Below are 15128 nucleotides of genomic sequence, written 5' to 3' on the forward strand. Positions count from 1 at the left end.
AAACTGAAGTAGGGGTTTCTATCAATATTTGCTATCGTACTTCAATTAGGTACATTCCAGCGAATGTCGGTACTTAATAAAACCCTCTAGATGTAGTATTTGATTGTATCCGATATCTGTGTCTATTAATATTATATATTTGTGCCGAGGAATGAAACACAGGGACTTGCTCATTGAGGATAAGGCCCAGCGTACACGACACATGTTGTGTTGCGTTAGAACAGGTTTTTCAGAAAATGTTTGAAGTGTGACCGTAAACGAAGGAATAATCGCCGCGCACCGAATTAATTGAACCGAAGAAAGCCACTAAAAGAAAATCTGAAGACAGCGGCGCCGGTGAATTCAAAAAAAAATCTAAGCCTGCTGCTATCAAATATAGATATGGTGTCGTCTGTCCTGACTTTATCGTATATTAATTGAATCGAGGAGAGCCACTGAAAGAAAATCTGAAGACAGAGGTGCCGAAACGGCGAATTTTAAAAAAAACCTAAATATGCTGCCCCAACCAATATAGATATGGAATCGGCTGTCCTGACTTGTCTACCTCTGTAAGTCAACTGAATAATGATACAATGGTTCGCTGCTGAATAATTATTCCAGCTGATGCTGATGAAGCGTAAGTGGGTGATTTCATTTTTCTCGCCAATTTAGCTTTCACAAAATAAGTTTATGTGATATTATGTGATATGGTGTAAATGTTCACACAATTCGTGAGAATTGGTCATTCTTTCGCGCATTTCGAAACTTTGACGGAGAAGTCCACCGATGTGTTTGACGATTATCTTTTCGGACAAAGTCAACAGATTTTTTTTCTAACTTCATGTTGAAAAAAACTGAACATAATAGAGCACATGTTAGAGCACTGTTGAAGGAAGTTCAAATTCACGTTTAATGCACGAATGGATGCGGTATTGCCATTGTTTGTTGCTTTTTTCGAAGAAACACTTTTGGATATCACCAGGGTCTACGTTGTAAGTAAAAATCTTGTTGAACTTCGTTGATGTTATCACATCCTCCATCGGCAGGGAGGCGAACCTGATGGCATCGCTACACGCAGCCACGGCACGAATCCCTGCCACAGTGGACCGGTTGAGCAGATTTTGCTCGTTGTATAATCGCTGACGCAAATTTCACGGTAGAACTATAAATGGGAAAACCCGGGCTGAAATGAAACTGGATTTCTGGTTTGCTAATACTCACATAATCTAAGCTGTGCATGTAGCTGCGCACTCGGTCTAGTGTGGCAGGGTTTCGTACCGTGGCAATCCCTGCAGAGGAGGATGATGTTATCAGGGTCGTTTAAGGCAGGGCAAGATGGCAAATTTTGGAAAAGTGCCCTCTTTGCAAATATTATTGTTATATCTTATAGAACTGTCCATTTGTTGTAGGTTACTTTAAAAGATACATTTAAAAACCCTCCAACAAAAAACTTGTTTTGTATAGTACAAGCATGGATGTGGTCCATTAATGATTCCCAGAAGGAAAGTATGTTTGGGATCGTTCGAGATGTTATAACTTCCGAAGCTAGGGGGATCTAATGATTTGTGGAGAAATCTGCTAACGCGAACGTTAGAACAAATATCTTCAAAATCCTCTTTAATTGTTGCCCATAACGCTATCATATTTTTTCGAGTCCATACATAATTTATCATTAAATACCACTCCGACCTATCACGGTGTCATGTGTGCCACTTACAGGTTACGTTATGTATTCCAGCGGATTATTCTACGTGATTGGGGACGGGATGATAACTACTTATTTAAAACATTACTAAACTAAAACCTGTTTTATATAGAACAAGCACGTGTGTGTATATATTAATGATTCCGAGAAGGAAAATATGTTCGATATCGTTCGAGATACTATAAATTCCGAGTGGCGCAGTGGCTAAATGGTCATTGGTCTCATCAATCCAGGGTTTATGGGTTCGAACCCTGGTGGCGAGTTTCTTGGTCAAAGGCTCTTTGGTCTCTCCCTATTTGGGAAAAAGAAATATGGAACCCGCTAATAATGGCCTGCGTGGCGCTAAAAAAAACCCGAAGCTAGGGGATCCAATTATTTGTGCAGAAATAGCTCTTGCAAAATCCTCTTTAGATTTTGGCCAGGTTGTAATTATGTCATTTACAGGTGACAGCATGTATTCCAGTGGATCATTCTACTTGGTTGTTGACGGGCTCGTAGTGACTTATCACATCGACAAGGTGTCGCCTGAAAAACTAATGTGCGTAATACCAACGATTCATAAAAGTTTTATGTTACGATATGTATGTATATATTCCTGTTTATGATAACGTTGGTAATACGCTCAATATAGAATAACCACGCACAATCAGTGAAGCGTCAGAGTTGGTACTGGGCTACGTTTAGAAGATTCAACCAGACAATACCACGCAACCAAGGGAGAGCTCAGTGACTGAGCTTTAAAGTTATCGCTGAATGAATGTGTTGTAACATTCTGTGAGTAAGTAAGTCATATTGATATTAGTAATTTCATTGAACTCCAATCCAATAAGAAATTATAATATCATTAAATGGTCGAAGGTTTGGTGACTATAGAGCCTGTGATTTTTTTCAAACATTGTGGACTGGAGTATAATACGCAGGCCTAGCAATGATACGAACCACGAGTATTTTTCACCTGTTTTTATCATTTTTGTAAACAGTGCTTTGATTGATTGTACTTGAAACTTCGTACATATGTTATTTCGAAAAAAACCAATTATCATTTGTTCTGACTGCAAGGCTGGATGCCAAACCCTGTTAATAATATGGTTGTTTTTTTGTTTTTTTTTTTCTTCTATAGATAATTTGGTTTATATACTTTGGGCAGTCAACTTGACTAAAAAGTCAACGTTACTAAAAAGGTAAAATCAACAAAATTCATCAGCTTTAGTCATCTACATATTAATTGCTAAATCAACTACTGGTATTTCAACAACAAAAAATCTGAAGGTGTCTTCTCAAATAAAGATTTAAGTAAATTTCAATGAGATCCAAAGGTGTCTCGCCGGAAGAAAAACATTTAGTAAGTAAATGCTGATGGATAAACTGTCTCGGTTGTTCGTAGAGAGCGTAGACTACCTTTTGAGTGAACAAAACCGCGTTTTGGTTTGAACGTGGCAACAAATTGGACTCGAATATGTTAGTAAATTTATCATGATTATTTGGTTCAATGTTTAGTGAAAGTTTTTCCAAATATTAGTGTACTTTCATACCGGATACTTTGACAAATCCCTGGTATAGTAACAAGACCGCTTGCTTTAGATATGTCACTGGAAGGAAATAGTATTTACATTCAACCAAAAGTATATAGTACCAATAGTATCTTTACTAAAATCTTTTGTTCATCTTTGCTGCCAATATTCTTTTGGTAAATCTTCCAATACATATCTTACAGTGTGTTCCATTCTGAAACCTGGCAATGGATGAAGCTATTGAACGGACATTAAACCAACTGTGGAGGGGCAGTAAAAAGTGGCATTTACTAGCCTATCAGTTTTGGGTAGTACCTGCTAATATCGTGCTCGCACTTTTTACCATGTCGGCTGTTTTTATAGGTAAGTCAGTTTTTAAACTAAAATGTGTATAGGTATTTGCTTTACAAAAATAATATGGACGCGTATAAGGTCCAGTCCCCCAAGAGATCCCTAACTACCCTTGGGTAAAAAACATTAGTTTTTGAAGCGTATTGAAAATATAGATTCAACTGTCGACTTAATCGTCGTTCAATCATTGAGATTTCCACAGGCCTCGCAAAATAATCGCTTGTTTCTCATCAGTTTCGTTTTCCGCGCGCGTCAAAAGAAGTTCGTCAGTAAAAAATAAAAATAGAAAAGCGCATCCCGCGTGCAGAAATCGGTGTATGTTTCTTTTGTTTTTAGAGTAAAACACTCCCGCACTCATCCCGATAAACTATCTAATCACATATCTTTATTTCATGTTTTTCTTCACGGTCGCTCCCCAAGATTGTTACTGTGGCAGGTGAGTATTTAGGTAACGAAGTGCTTTCCATCCTGATTCAAGGTCGATAACGCCTAAATCTCCCCCATCATACAATGAAAAATAGTTTAGAAGAGTTTTACGTCCCAACTGCCAGTAACAGTGTAACCCTAGTGAGTCTTAAGAGACGGCCAGAGCCTTTTTATAGGTTGGTATGGCTCAGAACCTGACTTAGTTAGCATAGCTTAGTCCGTGTATGTGTCTCGAATTTCGAACTATATAGGGACCTCTTGGTGCCCAGTCCTCCACTCAACCAACTGAGCTAACTGCACAGGACTCGTCACTTTCGGAACTTTGAATAAGGCTTTTTCCAATCTTTTTTTTTAAAGGGAAATAAAAATAAAAACCTGCCATCCTCGTCATTTTTCCAAAAAAGGGCTGATGAGAAACAAGGGTAATTTTGCGTGGCCTTATTTATGAGTTATAACGAGGTGTTGAACATGATTGCAGCCGCTGTACCGGATCACCACTGTACAGTTCCTGAAAATACATCGTTACCGCGAAAAAAGAACGGGGAGCCAGAATCCTGTCTCATCTACAGTAGTAATCTAACCTCCGTTAATAAAACAGAAAAATGTTCGCATTGGACCTATCTTGATACAGATTACGGAATAACAATCGTAACCGAGGTAAGGGCCATCTGGAACCCGATCAATGGATATTTCACTCGATCCAGATGTCGTTTAATATTCTTTTTTGTTTAACAGTGGGATTTGGTTTGTGATCACGACTACCTCGGTGAACTTTCGCAGTCATTTTTTGTAATGGGTTCGATATTTGCTACCGTATTTGTATCACCGCTTGCTGATAACTACGGAAGGAAACGGGTCTACTTGATAATAAATTGTATCCAAGTTATATGTGGCGTCGCGACCGCCTACGCCGTCAACTACGCCATGTTCACAGTATTCAGAATATTAAGCGGTGTAGTCGGCTACGTAAGCTATTTCACTCCTTTAAAGTCCCTCTTTTATTAGAGAATTCCTCAGGATTCCACCAAGGTTCAATTTTAGTATTTTACATTTAAATTTCATTCCCACAAATTTCAACAAGAATCACATTGGTCACAAAATTACATAGCAGTGAGTTCGAATATTACATAATGGTGATAATAATAACACAAATAATAATAATAACACTAATAATAATAATAATAATGATAACGATAACGATAACGATAACGATAACGATAACGATAACGATAACGATAACGATAACGATAATAATAATAATAATAATAATAATAATAATAATAATAATAATAATAATAATAATAATAATAATAATAATAATAATAATAATAATAATAATAATAATAATAATAATAATAATAATAATAATAATAATAATAATAATAATAATAATAATAATAATAATAATAATAATAATAATAATAATAATAATAATAATAATAATAATAATAATAATAATAATAATAATAATAATAATAATAATAATAATAGTAATAATTATAGTAATAATAATAATAATGATAATAATAATAATAATAATAATAATAATAATAATGATAAAAAATAATACAGCAATGTTCACAATCTGAATGCGCAGTAGATTCTAAGTTCTGCTAGAAGCCACAGCTCGTCGAGCAATAAAGATAAACATATGAACCACAAAATGACGGTGCTTAGAGGTTTATACTACAATTTATTGTGATTTTTTAGTATAAATTTTGCAACAGTCAGTAAAAGCCAAGGTTCGATACGCAATTAGAGAATAGCGATCGGTTGACAATACGATCATTTGTTATTGATATGTCCTGTTTTCTTGTAATTTTCTTGTATTACGCTCTAATTGTCATGTAAATGACCTGAGTTTATCGTAAATAAAGTAAAGTAAAGTAAAGTATAAATGGAAATAAGCTGTATAATGATTAACATTAATTAACATTAGGTTGATTGCAGGCTTGTTTGTTGATAGCTATTGTCGCAACCGTTGAACTGTTTCCGAAAAAACAACGAGCTTTTGCTGGTCAGATAATGTTTGTATGGTGGAGTCTTGGGATGATGTTACTAGATTTGATGGCGTATTTTATCAGAAATTGGCGTCATTTACAGCTCGCAGTCGCTTGTGTACCAATTGTGACAATTATTGATATTTGGTTAGTTTATATTTTAACATATTCATAAATTCTGTGGCATAAATCATGAGCTTATACGCACTATGCGTGTATATATGTATTGTATCGTCGAAGGTTGATACCAGAATCTGTGCCGTGGCTGTTGTCGAAAGGAAAGGTGGAACAAGCTGAAGAAATCGTTAGAAAGGCGGCCGCTTCGAATAAGATAACGCTTCCAGAACATCCGTTCAAAGTAGAAGCCGAAGCTCAACAAGAAAATGAACTTGGTCGAATGACATTAATCCGCGTTCCAATTCTTAGAACAATAACGTTTATACTATCTATTGTATGGTAATGTTTAAGCGGGGACTTCTAATTATCACTTCGAAATGAAAAGGGAAAATTTAAAACGTAGTCTCTTGGCACTGTGTCTGTCTTTGAGAAAGTTCTTACAACAAGCCTAGTGACAGCTGTTTTCATCAACATTACAGCTGTTTTCACCTTGAGATGTTTCACTTCCAGTGACTACTGACTCAGCTTATGTTTCTATTTGTCAGGTTTGTCAACAGTCTAGTTTACTACAGTTTATCGCTGTCCGCAGCTGTATTGGCCGGCGACCGATATCTGAATTTTTTTCTAATGGCATTAGTTGAAATACCTGCTACTGTTTGCACCATGTTTTCAATGGAAAGGTGTGGATATAAACGAAATCTGAAAACATTTATACATGTAAATCTATTTTTATTTCGATTTAAATGCATTGTTCGGCTTATATTTCATATTTATTTCAGTCGAGCTGGGAGACGTATATCGTTATCTACTTTTCATATATTAGCCGGTATTTTACTGATCCCGCTCGTATTCATTCCGCCTGTTACAGGTAGGTTAAACTTTGCCAAACATGCTCACGAACCATCATAATATTTGAGAGGAAATAGAAAAGTTTCTCCCTTTTTAGAACAATCGTAACAAGATGGCTGGAACGCATGAAGAATATCGATCTTTCCAGTTTGTTGGAAAGTGTTAGTATTTTATACTCATGGTATATTAACGGTGTTATTTATATTTCAGAGAGTGGTACAGATTTAACACCTTTATCAATTTTTTTTACCTTAGTTGGTAAATTCAGTATCACGGCTTCCTTTAGTATAGTCACCCAGTATACTTTAGAGTTGTATCCTACGTGCATCAGGTGAGTAGGTAACCTTTGGAACCTAAACAAGCTCCAAGGCACTGGACATCGTAAGAAATGACAGAGAATCCTTAAATTGCGTTCAATATTCATTTTGTTCAATTGATTCAAGGAATACTGGACTTGGAATAGCATCGTTTAGTAGTCCGGTTGCTGGTACCATAGCGCCATTCTCTGTTTATTTGGTAAGTTCTATCAGAAATTAAACATTTTTTTTTCTAACATAAAACTGTATCCTATTGATTACTCAGAGCCGATGTTTGTCATTTCAGGCGCGTCTGGTGCCGTGGGCTCCCGGAGTTATTTTCGGTGGGATGTCGTTGCTTGTCGGAATGCTGGTGTTGTTGTTACCAGAAACGAGAGGACGGCCATTACCACAGACTGTGGAGGACATGAAACAGTGGCAACTACACAGTTTAACGTGTGGTTTATTGAACAGAAGAAAGAATAAATCTTTAAATGTTGACGCCAATGAAGAAAAGGAGCAAGCAGAAACTTTTCTTTGATAAATAGTTTCGTACTTCATTAGATTTTCTGCTACTTCACCGAAACCCTATACTATTGCTATTCTGCAGCTAATCATTGTTATATTCTCATCATTATTATTATCATCATTCCCCCTTCACACTTACTGAAATGGTATGACTAAGCATACTTTACTCCTTAGTTCGTTGAAATCATGCCTACGGTGCGTTGACAATATTGGTGCGTTGTATATTCAATTCATCAGACCCTGTACTCACTTCCAGGCTCTAAACATCGAAAATTAACGCGTAGTCAAACAGCATCCATAAACGTGTCTGACGTGAAAACTAACGTCACCCACGAACATACGAAACGCGCATTTGTTTTCGAGCATCCGTGCGTATGACCTAGTTAGATGTTTTTTAGTTTGGTCTCAGCCAAATCAGTCTTCAAGTCAACGTTCAGTTTATCCGTTTACATGGCGATCATTTGTTGTTTTGGCGTATAAATATATAGTATATATTTTAGTTATACATTTCATATTTGTATATCTCTTTATGACATGTTGTAATTTTATTGTGGAAATAAATTTATTTATTATTTATTTATTTACCATCATCGGGTTGCATGGTAATGAGTACATCAACATTTAATTCCTTGTCATTGGAGTTAGGTCAAACAGCTGGGCCGTTTGACCTAGTATTAAGCTTATTGTAAACATTACGAATTTGTAATCTAATAATAAACGTCAAGCAGCAGGGGCGCTTGTCCTTTTTTCAATCTAAACCAGCTTATTGTTCTTTCTTGTTGCGAAAAGAGTATTCCGGTTAAATTGCACCTGCGAAAGTTCCGGAATCGATAGAGACCAATTGAGACCTACCCTAGAAACGATCAAATAAACAAAGCCGTGCTCGTTTCGCATTAAAAGTATTTCCTACTTCGCGTTGCTGTTTTTGTCCCCGCACGGGCTTTGAACTACTATTGAATTTATCACGTTGCCTGTGGACCGTATACTTAGAAAAAGCGACTATTAAGAAGTTTCCAGTTTCAAGGCGCCATGTTGTGGCGGTGTCATTCGAGGTCCCCATTGTCTCAATAATTTTCTATCTCTTTTGAAACAAATGTGTTGATTGAATATCAATTAGCTCTGCATTCCCTTGCATGATAAACAGAATTGATCCAACATTCTAGAGGAAATGAAATACAGATTACTGCTGGCGATCCTCGAGTGTTTTACTCGCAACTTATTGAGAGCGATTGTGTGAAAATTGGTGAATATTCGCGAAGTCCAAAATAAGGGTCCTTGAAACTGGAAATTTCTTTATAGGATATGACTTTGATAAATGTGGGAAATAGTGCCTACGGAAAAAATTGCCACCGGAAGAAATACCACCGGAAAAACACCACCGGTAAAAATGACAGTAGGAAAAATACCGATACTTTTTTTAGACAGTTTTAACGAAGGATGATGATAAAATTCTGTTTAAGTTTATTTTCACACTTCTATCCTGGTTATATGGACGCCCGAAGAGGCAATAGACGCCGCCTTCCCGATTTAGTAATTAGATTTTGACCGTTGACTAACTATATACTTAGAGTATTCACAAATAAAGGAGCACAGTGTATGTATTCGGACGATTAAATGTTCACTACTGAACGAGAATGTGTAACTTCTTTGCCTTAGAGAAAATTCTCAAACACAAATTCTTCTACGCGATTAAGATTATCAACAATTATTGTTCTGTAGCATAGACCTGTGGTATTCAACCGGACTCGTGAGCGGGGTATCGACGACCCTGCGGTCGTTTGCGTTTCAGAATTGTTAACATTCAACTTGCGCGATCGCACACGGAGCCCGATATACAATCGGCCCATTCTGCGTAAACACGCGGAGAAACTTGTAATCAACATTGCGTTAGCGATCGTGCGATCATCTCGAGAGCGACTTAACTAAACAATAAACCACTAAATCTAAACTCCAACCTTACCTTCATTATAGATTTGAAATTCGTCTCCGATCCTTTGCAACATAGGCCCGGATTATAATTCGTAAAAATCTCCTTACTCCTGGCGCGCAGGCCTGAGCAATTTAAAACTGAAGAACACGTTGCATCAGAGATGTTTGAGTTGATAGAGTTGTTTCAGAGATGCCCCTTGTTCCTCGGCGCTTATCGATATAGTTTATTGACTTCGACGCGGGGATTTTACCGCACGTTCTCAGCCGTACAGTTATCGTATCGTTTTACAAACTGAAAAGCTGAAATCTTCCCGCGCACACTATTGTGTATAATCGAATAATCCGAATCAGCTAAAACTGACCGTTATAAGTTTCGCGATGCTTATAACGTTCATTCTAAGGAATGGTTCGAATGGTTAGTAGATGGCGCTTTGTCGTCATAGGATCGAATGCGTTGTTGAAGTTGTTTTGTTGGGAGAACGCGCAGATATTGGTGTATACGTATAGCGCATTATTGACCGAACGATGCGACAAGAGAACGTATAAGGCATCCATTTTCATTTACAATATAAGTTAACCGGGTACACGAGCCCTCAATGAGATACGCGCGCATGAGTGTTATCAATATTTAATAAGTCCTCGACGGCTCTTTAGATCTACAGTTGCGCCGTACTGCTTTGACCCGATGTTTTCATAATTTGTCGAAATTCGCGATTATTGCCTTGGAACCTATTCGAAATATTGCGGACACTATCATATTCTGAATCTAACACCTGTCGTTAATAAAAATAATGATAATGAAAAAATTAATGATTGCTTGTATAGCACTTTTCCGTATGAAGTATGCTCAAAGCGCTTAATTCTCCAATAGGTGCCGGGATAAAAGCCAAAAACTGTCCAGGAATGGAGACATTTTGATTGGTGTTGGTAACATAGTTTCGGACCGGAAACAGAAATGATGCAATCACTCATAATTGATTTAGTGTGTGTTTTAGTTTAGTTTACGTACTAAATTGTTAGAAATATCTGAAGCATTTTTGAAAAAAAAAGTTTTGCCTAATAGTTCGTAATAACCAGGTCATAAAAAAGACCAAGCCGAATCCGGCCGTTATAATCACTAAGTAAAAATTCATCGACGAAGCTTTTTGGAATACCGTCACAGCCTTTTCCAATGAAACCTTCTCGTGGTGAATAAAATCTCGAGTGTATATAGAAATAACCACAGTTTGAATAGGCACAAAGAAAACCACCGTTGACGAAAACTTTTTTTGTGCTCTCATAAACTCAATTTACTCGACGTATTTCCATAACCCGCTCGCATTCAACGAAGCATTTTGATTGCGCCCCGCAGTGGCTTTTTCCACAACCTGTGAATCCAATTTGGTCGGAAATTAAATTAGAATCGACGTTAAGTCAATAACAGAGCCTGCTGGCTATTTAATTAATAAACAACAAATACACTGCCGATGGAGACATTCTTAGAGAAATAGTGCAAGAAAAGAGGAGGAAATAAAAAGAATTGTCACGCTTAGTCGGCGTATAGTGTTCCTATAAATTGAAGTTATCGGAATACGTTGAAATAAGATTACTTAACGCCGTTGGCTACCGTTCCGTATAGTTAACTATACTTCCCATCGCAGCCGACGAAAAAGGCACTTGCGAAGCCTTTTGTTCCTAACAATCGACGGCCTTTGTATTGCGAGCCGGAGTAAGAAATTTAATCACTAACAAACGTGTGGGTTTGCGAGGAGCGCTTTCATGTGCAGCGACCGTGCTTTGCGTGACGTAATCAAGTCGAGCAACGCGCGCAGAAAAAAAATGAGGCAAGCGCAGAATCCGAAGTACACAGCACGTTCCAAAGCCAATCGAGAATGTACAAGTTGGAATCCAGGTGCGGAGAGGTTTCGGTGGACATCTTTCCAATATCACTTCGAAAAAAACGTCCTTTCTGTGTTAGGACGATAATCCGATTGGGCGAAGTGACTTAAGAAATCTTCTTTGCAAATCTACAAATCGGTTGAGCTAGAACGCCAAAACATTAAGAATTAGCGTTTCTTTTTAGATTTTCTGAATCTGCTTTTGTTAAATTTTTTGTTCTGGCGCACCAAAACTGATAAGAAAACTCCGCCATTTTTGCTTACGGGTCGAAGTGGGTGGTGGAATTCCTGTTTTAGCGCTCTAAAACGAATCTTTTGAGAAAGATAGAGAATTCGGCCATTCTGGTATACCCACATTTCCGTCTTATTACCCTAATCAACAACTACAGTTATACAGGGTCGTGGTCCAAAAACGCAACCTTATACTTTCACCTATCGAAACAAATCACCATGAGATTTTGGGTTCACTTTCCTTCTAAATGAATTTCTTAACCATCCATTTGAATATTGAAGAATTCTGATAAGTAGAAGTATATGAGCTCGCATTTTTGGACTGCCCCGTAGACCGGTACCTTAGATATACGGTATCTCGGTACTGACAGCCGCGGTTTCGTGCCGAATGAAAATCAAAAGAGAACAGCTGTCGGCGTTTACATCTCAATATTGCAATGTTCGTCGTACGTATCGGAAGCTGTCTGTTGACGAGGCCGAACTTGCGTGTATATACATATACATACGTATATAAAATTTCAGTTTGTCAAATTGCGTGACAAGCGCGCTGTCGCATATGCCAAATTATTAATAATGGTTTTGCCGGGATGGAGACCCGTACAGTTAAATATCGATGAAACCAAGTTTCAATAGAACAATGGATGATCAGATGTTTTATTTTTAATATTTGATACTAATGGCAGTGCAAATAGAATTTGAATTTGAGGATGGGTATTTGCGATAAATATTAATCAAGCACGCACAATACGCGCGGCAAGTCATTCATTCACGATGCCAAGAATGAAACGATCGATTCCAGCAGCACGAATAACACAATATTCCGATAAGCCACCAGCCGATCCGTAGCGAAACACTTCGGGTTTCAGAAACAATCAGAATTAAAATGATGTCTGAGATGAAATTGAATTTCAAAGATCTAATTCGAACAAACCATCGGATATTTCTTGATCTACAAATTTGCCAGTTTTAGTATTTGCTAGCGGGCAGCTCGCATTTTATGGTCATGAAACGAAAGATAAATCCGTCAAGTATTTGCCTTGGAAATCACACGTATCTTCGTCAAAAGTATTTTTCTGTCGAATTCTGCAACTTCTCGTTCCATTTATGTTCCTTGCGGTTTGCCAAGTGTCTCGAAGTCTGAAAACTGGTGGTTGTTCAAGTATCCAAGCGAAGTGATAATGCACGCACTTACTTAGCGTGGATAATCTTCAAAGGGCAGGAGACGGTGCAAAAATACACAGTGTATTTTTTGCGTAAAAAAGCAGTTCGAAACGGTTCATTTCGAGTTTTAACGAAACACTAGGTCGTTTGGCTACTAATTCGGCAACGGAGAGACTTCTTAGAACATTGGGATAATCGAATTGATTATCGGGCTGACGGATTTCAGCCAAGGTATCACGCTGAAGATATAGCGCTCTATTAGACAAACGCCACGATATCGCAGCTGCGTTAAATACTGGTCTGAGATGCCTGGTCTCGTCTCTACGAGTGGTTTGCTTCATTTACGTAATTGAAGTAAATAACGTATAGCGTCTACCGAGCAGCGTACGAGCAGATAGATGAAATTTGCGATTATTAGATTGGCCAGTTTGCTAGTTGTAATGCTGCCCGTTCTCATTAATAGGATTATCTAGAAGCCATCAACGACATGCGGTTAGATTTAATTAATGTCGCACAGTCTACGAGCTATACACCGCGCTCGAATATCGCGAATCGGTAACGTACCGACACTAGACTCACATAGCCGACGGGTGAAACACGGTTCAACCGTCAATCTCAAATATATACACTCTTAATCAAGGCGGATATCCAATTAAATGCTTCGGATCCGCGTCCAGATCACCGATCAACGTCGCAATGAATTTGAAAATGGAAAAGACGACCAGTTAAAAAGATCGTTTCGCAATATTCGGCGAGTTGCGGTATAGCTTTCACTGCATATACGTATACTGCTTGTATTGCAAGATCTCGCGGTTTGGTCTTAGAAGCAAAAAACAGGTACTTATTATGACTCCATGGGACCAGTTTCACAGTCAATGTTCGGATTGTGGAATTAAGACCAGTCGTAGCCCATCTTTAGTGCTAGCCTTTCTTTGCAGCCGTGCACCTGGCCCCGTGGTGTTCTCAACCTCAATCGATGAGCGAGTTCACGGTTAACAATCGGGTAAGAAACCAGGTCCACTGAGTTCTGAGTTAAGTTCCACTCGTTTATTTTTATTGAAGTTGACAATGGAGTTAGTATTTACCCCGACTTCTCATTAAAGTACCAAATCATCGGCCTACTAAGACAGCGGAGAAATCTGTAATCGGCAACGTTTAGATTATACATCGCTTTTGAAATACGCGAAATGAAATATCATCAAAAGCGATTAAACGCTTATAAAAAACAAAAGAAATGGATTTTCAAACGGACAACAAAGTGAAAGTTAAATTAGAATAGCTAGAACGGGCCGAGATATCGACTATGAAGTTTCGATAAGCGCAATGCACGAATGAACGAACTTATACGAATTGTGCGCTCGCAATCGTTCGCTCTAAAGATAGTATCAAATTATAGAAAGTGTCGCACATGTTTGACGTTCGACGATGTTTGATAGAAACACCAAACAAAATGTTTACACACTTAAGTGCTTCCAATATTTGCGCCACAGATGCGGAATTCGAGGAGGGGATATAAACAAAGAATTGTCGTCCGTTTGAACTGTGGTCGATGAAAACGCAGCGAATCGATGGCACTTCGACGAGCGATCGACCGCCTGGTTGAAAAGGGCAAGGGAACGAAACTGAGCTTACACCAGTCTTAATAATCCGTCTGTTCACTAGTTAAGTCATTTTCAAACCGAAAAGTGCATTACTTATATTATTTCCATTTTATTCAAATAATAAATCGCTTTGAAAAACAACACGATGCCAAAGTCAAAATTCCTTGATGTTCAAACTACAGGGGTGGATCCAAGAGGGGTCTCGACCTCCTGCTCTGCGTTCGATTTTCTTATAGTGTTATCAATCATGTTAATGATGAAACCACAATTTAAAACTTTTTCGATTGCTGTTTTGCTTTCTGCTAGATTATAACTGTAGGTAATGCACTAATTCATATGAATGCATCTTTTCATTGAAATATTTTTAAAAAGTATACCTGGGAAAACCCTGCGCTTGACACCTCATAAAAATCCAGTATGCGCCCTGGACTATTGTAGATGATATCGTACGTACACTATACAACTTTTCATGGGAAAATCAGTTAATATTCATGGGGTGCTTGTTTTAGAGAATGTGTATTTATGCCTGTTTGATCAGAAGAAAGCGACTTAACTGCATCGGAATTT

The 15128-nt window shown here is 37.8% G+C and overlaps 1 protein-coding gene across 4 annotated transcripts; it reads left to right on the forward strand.

Moving 5' to 3' along the window:
- The first annotated feature begins 956 nt into the window (after positions 1 to 956).
- LOC141905754 (organic cation transporter protein-like) lies at positions 957 to 8488 on the forward strand. 4 transcript variants are annotated; one of them, XM_074794759.1, is made up of 14 exons: positions 957 to 971; positions 2129 to 2222; positions 2316 to 2466; positions 2805 to 2865; positions 3399 to 3558; positions 4451 to 4629; positions 4708 to 4938; positions 5923 to 6119; positions 6213 to 6428; positions 6635 to 6769; positions 6869 to 6957; positions 7149 to 7269; positions 7382 to 7454; positions 7542 to 8488. In XM_074794759.1, exons 5-14 carry the CDS (start codon positions 3423 to 3425, stop codon positions 7773 to 7775), a joined length of 1611 nt encoding a protein of 536 aa, XP_074650860.1. In that variant the 5' UTR covers positions 957 to 971; positions 2129 to 2222; positions 2316 to 2466; positions 2805 to 2865; positions 3399 to 3422; the 3' UTR covers positions 7776 to 8488. The 4 variants fall into 4 exon arrangements, with proteins under 4 accessions (XP_074650860.1, XP_074650859.1, XP_074650861.1 ...); XM_074794758.1 differs by lacking the exons at positions 957 to 971; positions 2129 to 2222 and having other exon boundaries at positions 2232 to 2466; XM_074794760.1 differs by lacking the exons at positions 957 to 971; positions 2129 to 2222 and having other exon boundaries at positions 2232 to 2462.
- The last annotated feature ends 6640 nt before the right edge of the window (positions 8489 to 15128 follow it).

This window comes from Tubulanus polymorphus, chromosome 5 (genome assembly GCF_964204645.1).
Source record: "Tubulanus polymorphus chromosome 5, tnTubPoly1.2, whole genome shotgun sequence".
Lineage (NCBI taxonomy): Eukaryota > Metazoa > Nemertea > Palaeonemertea > Tubulaniformes > Tubulanidae > Tubulanus > Tubulanus polymorphus.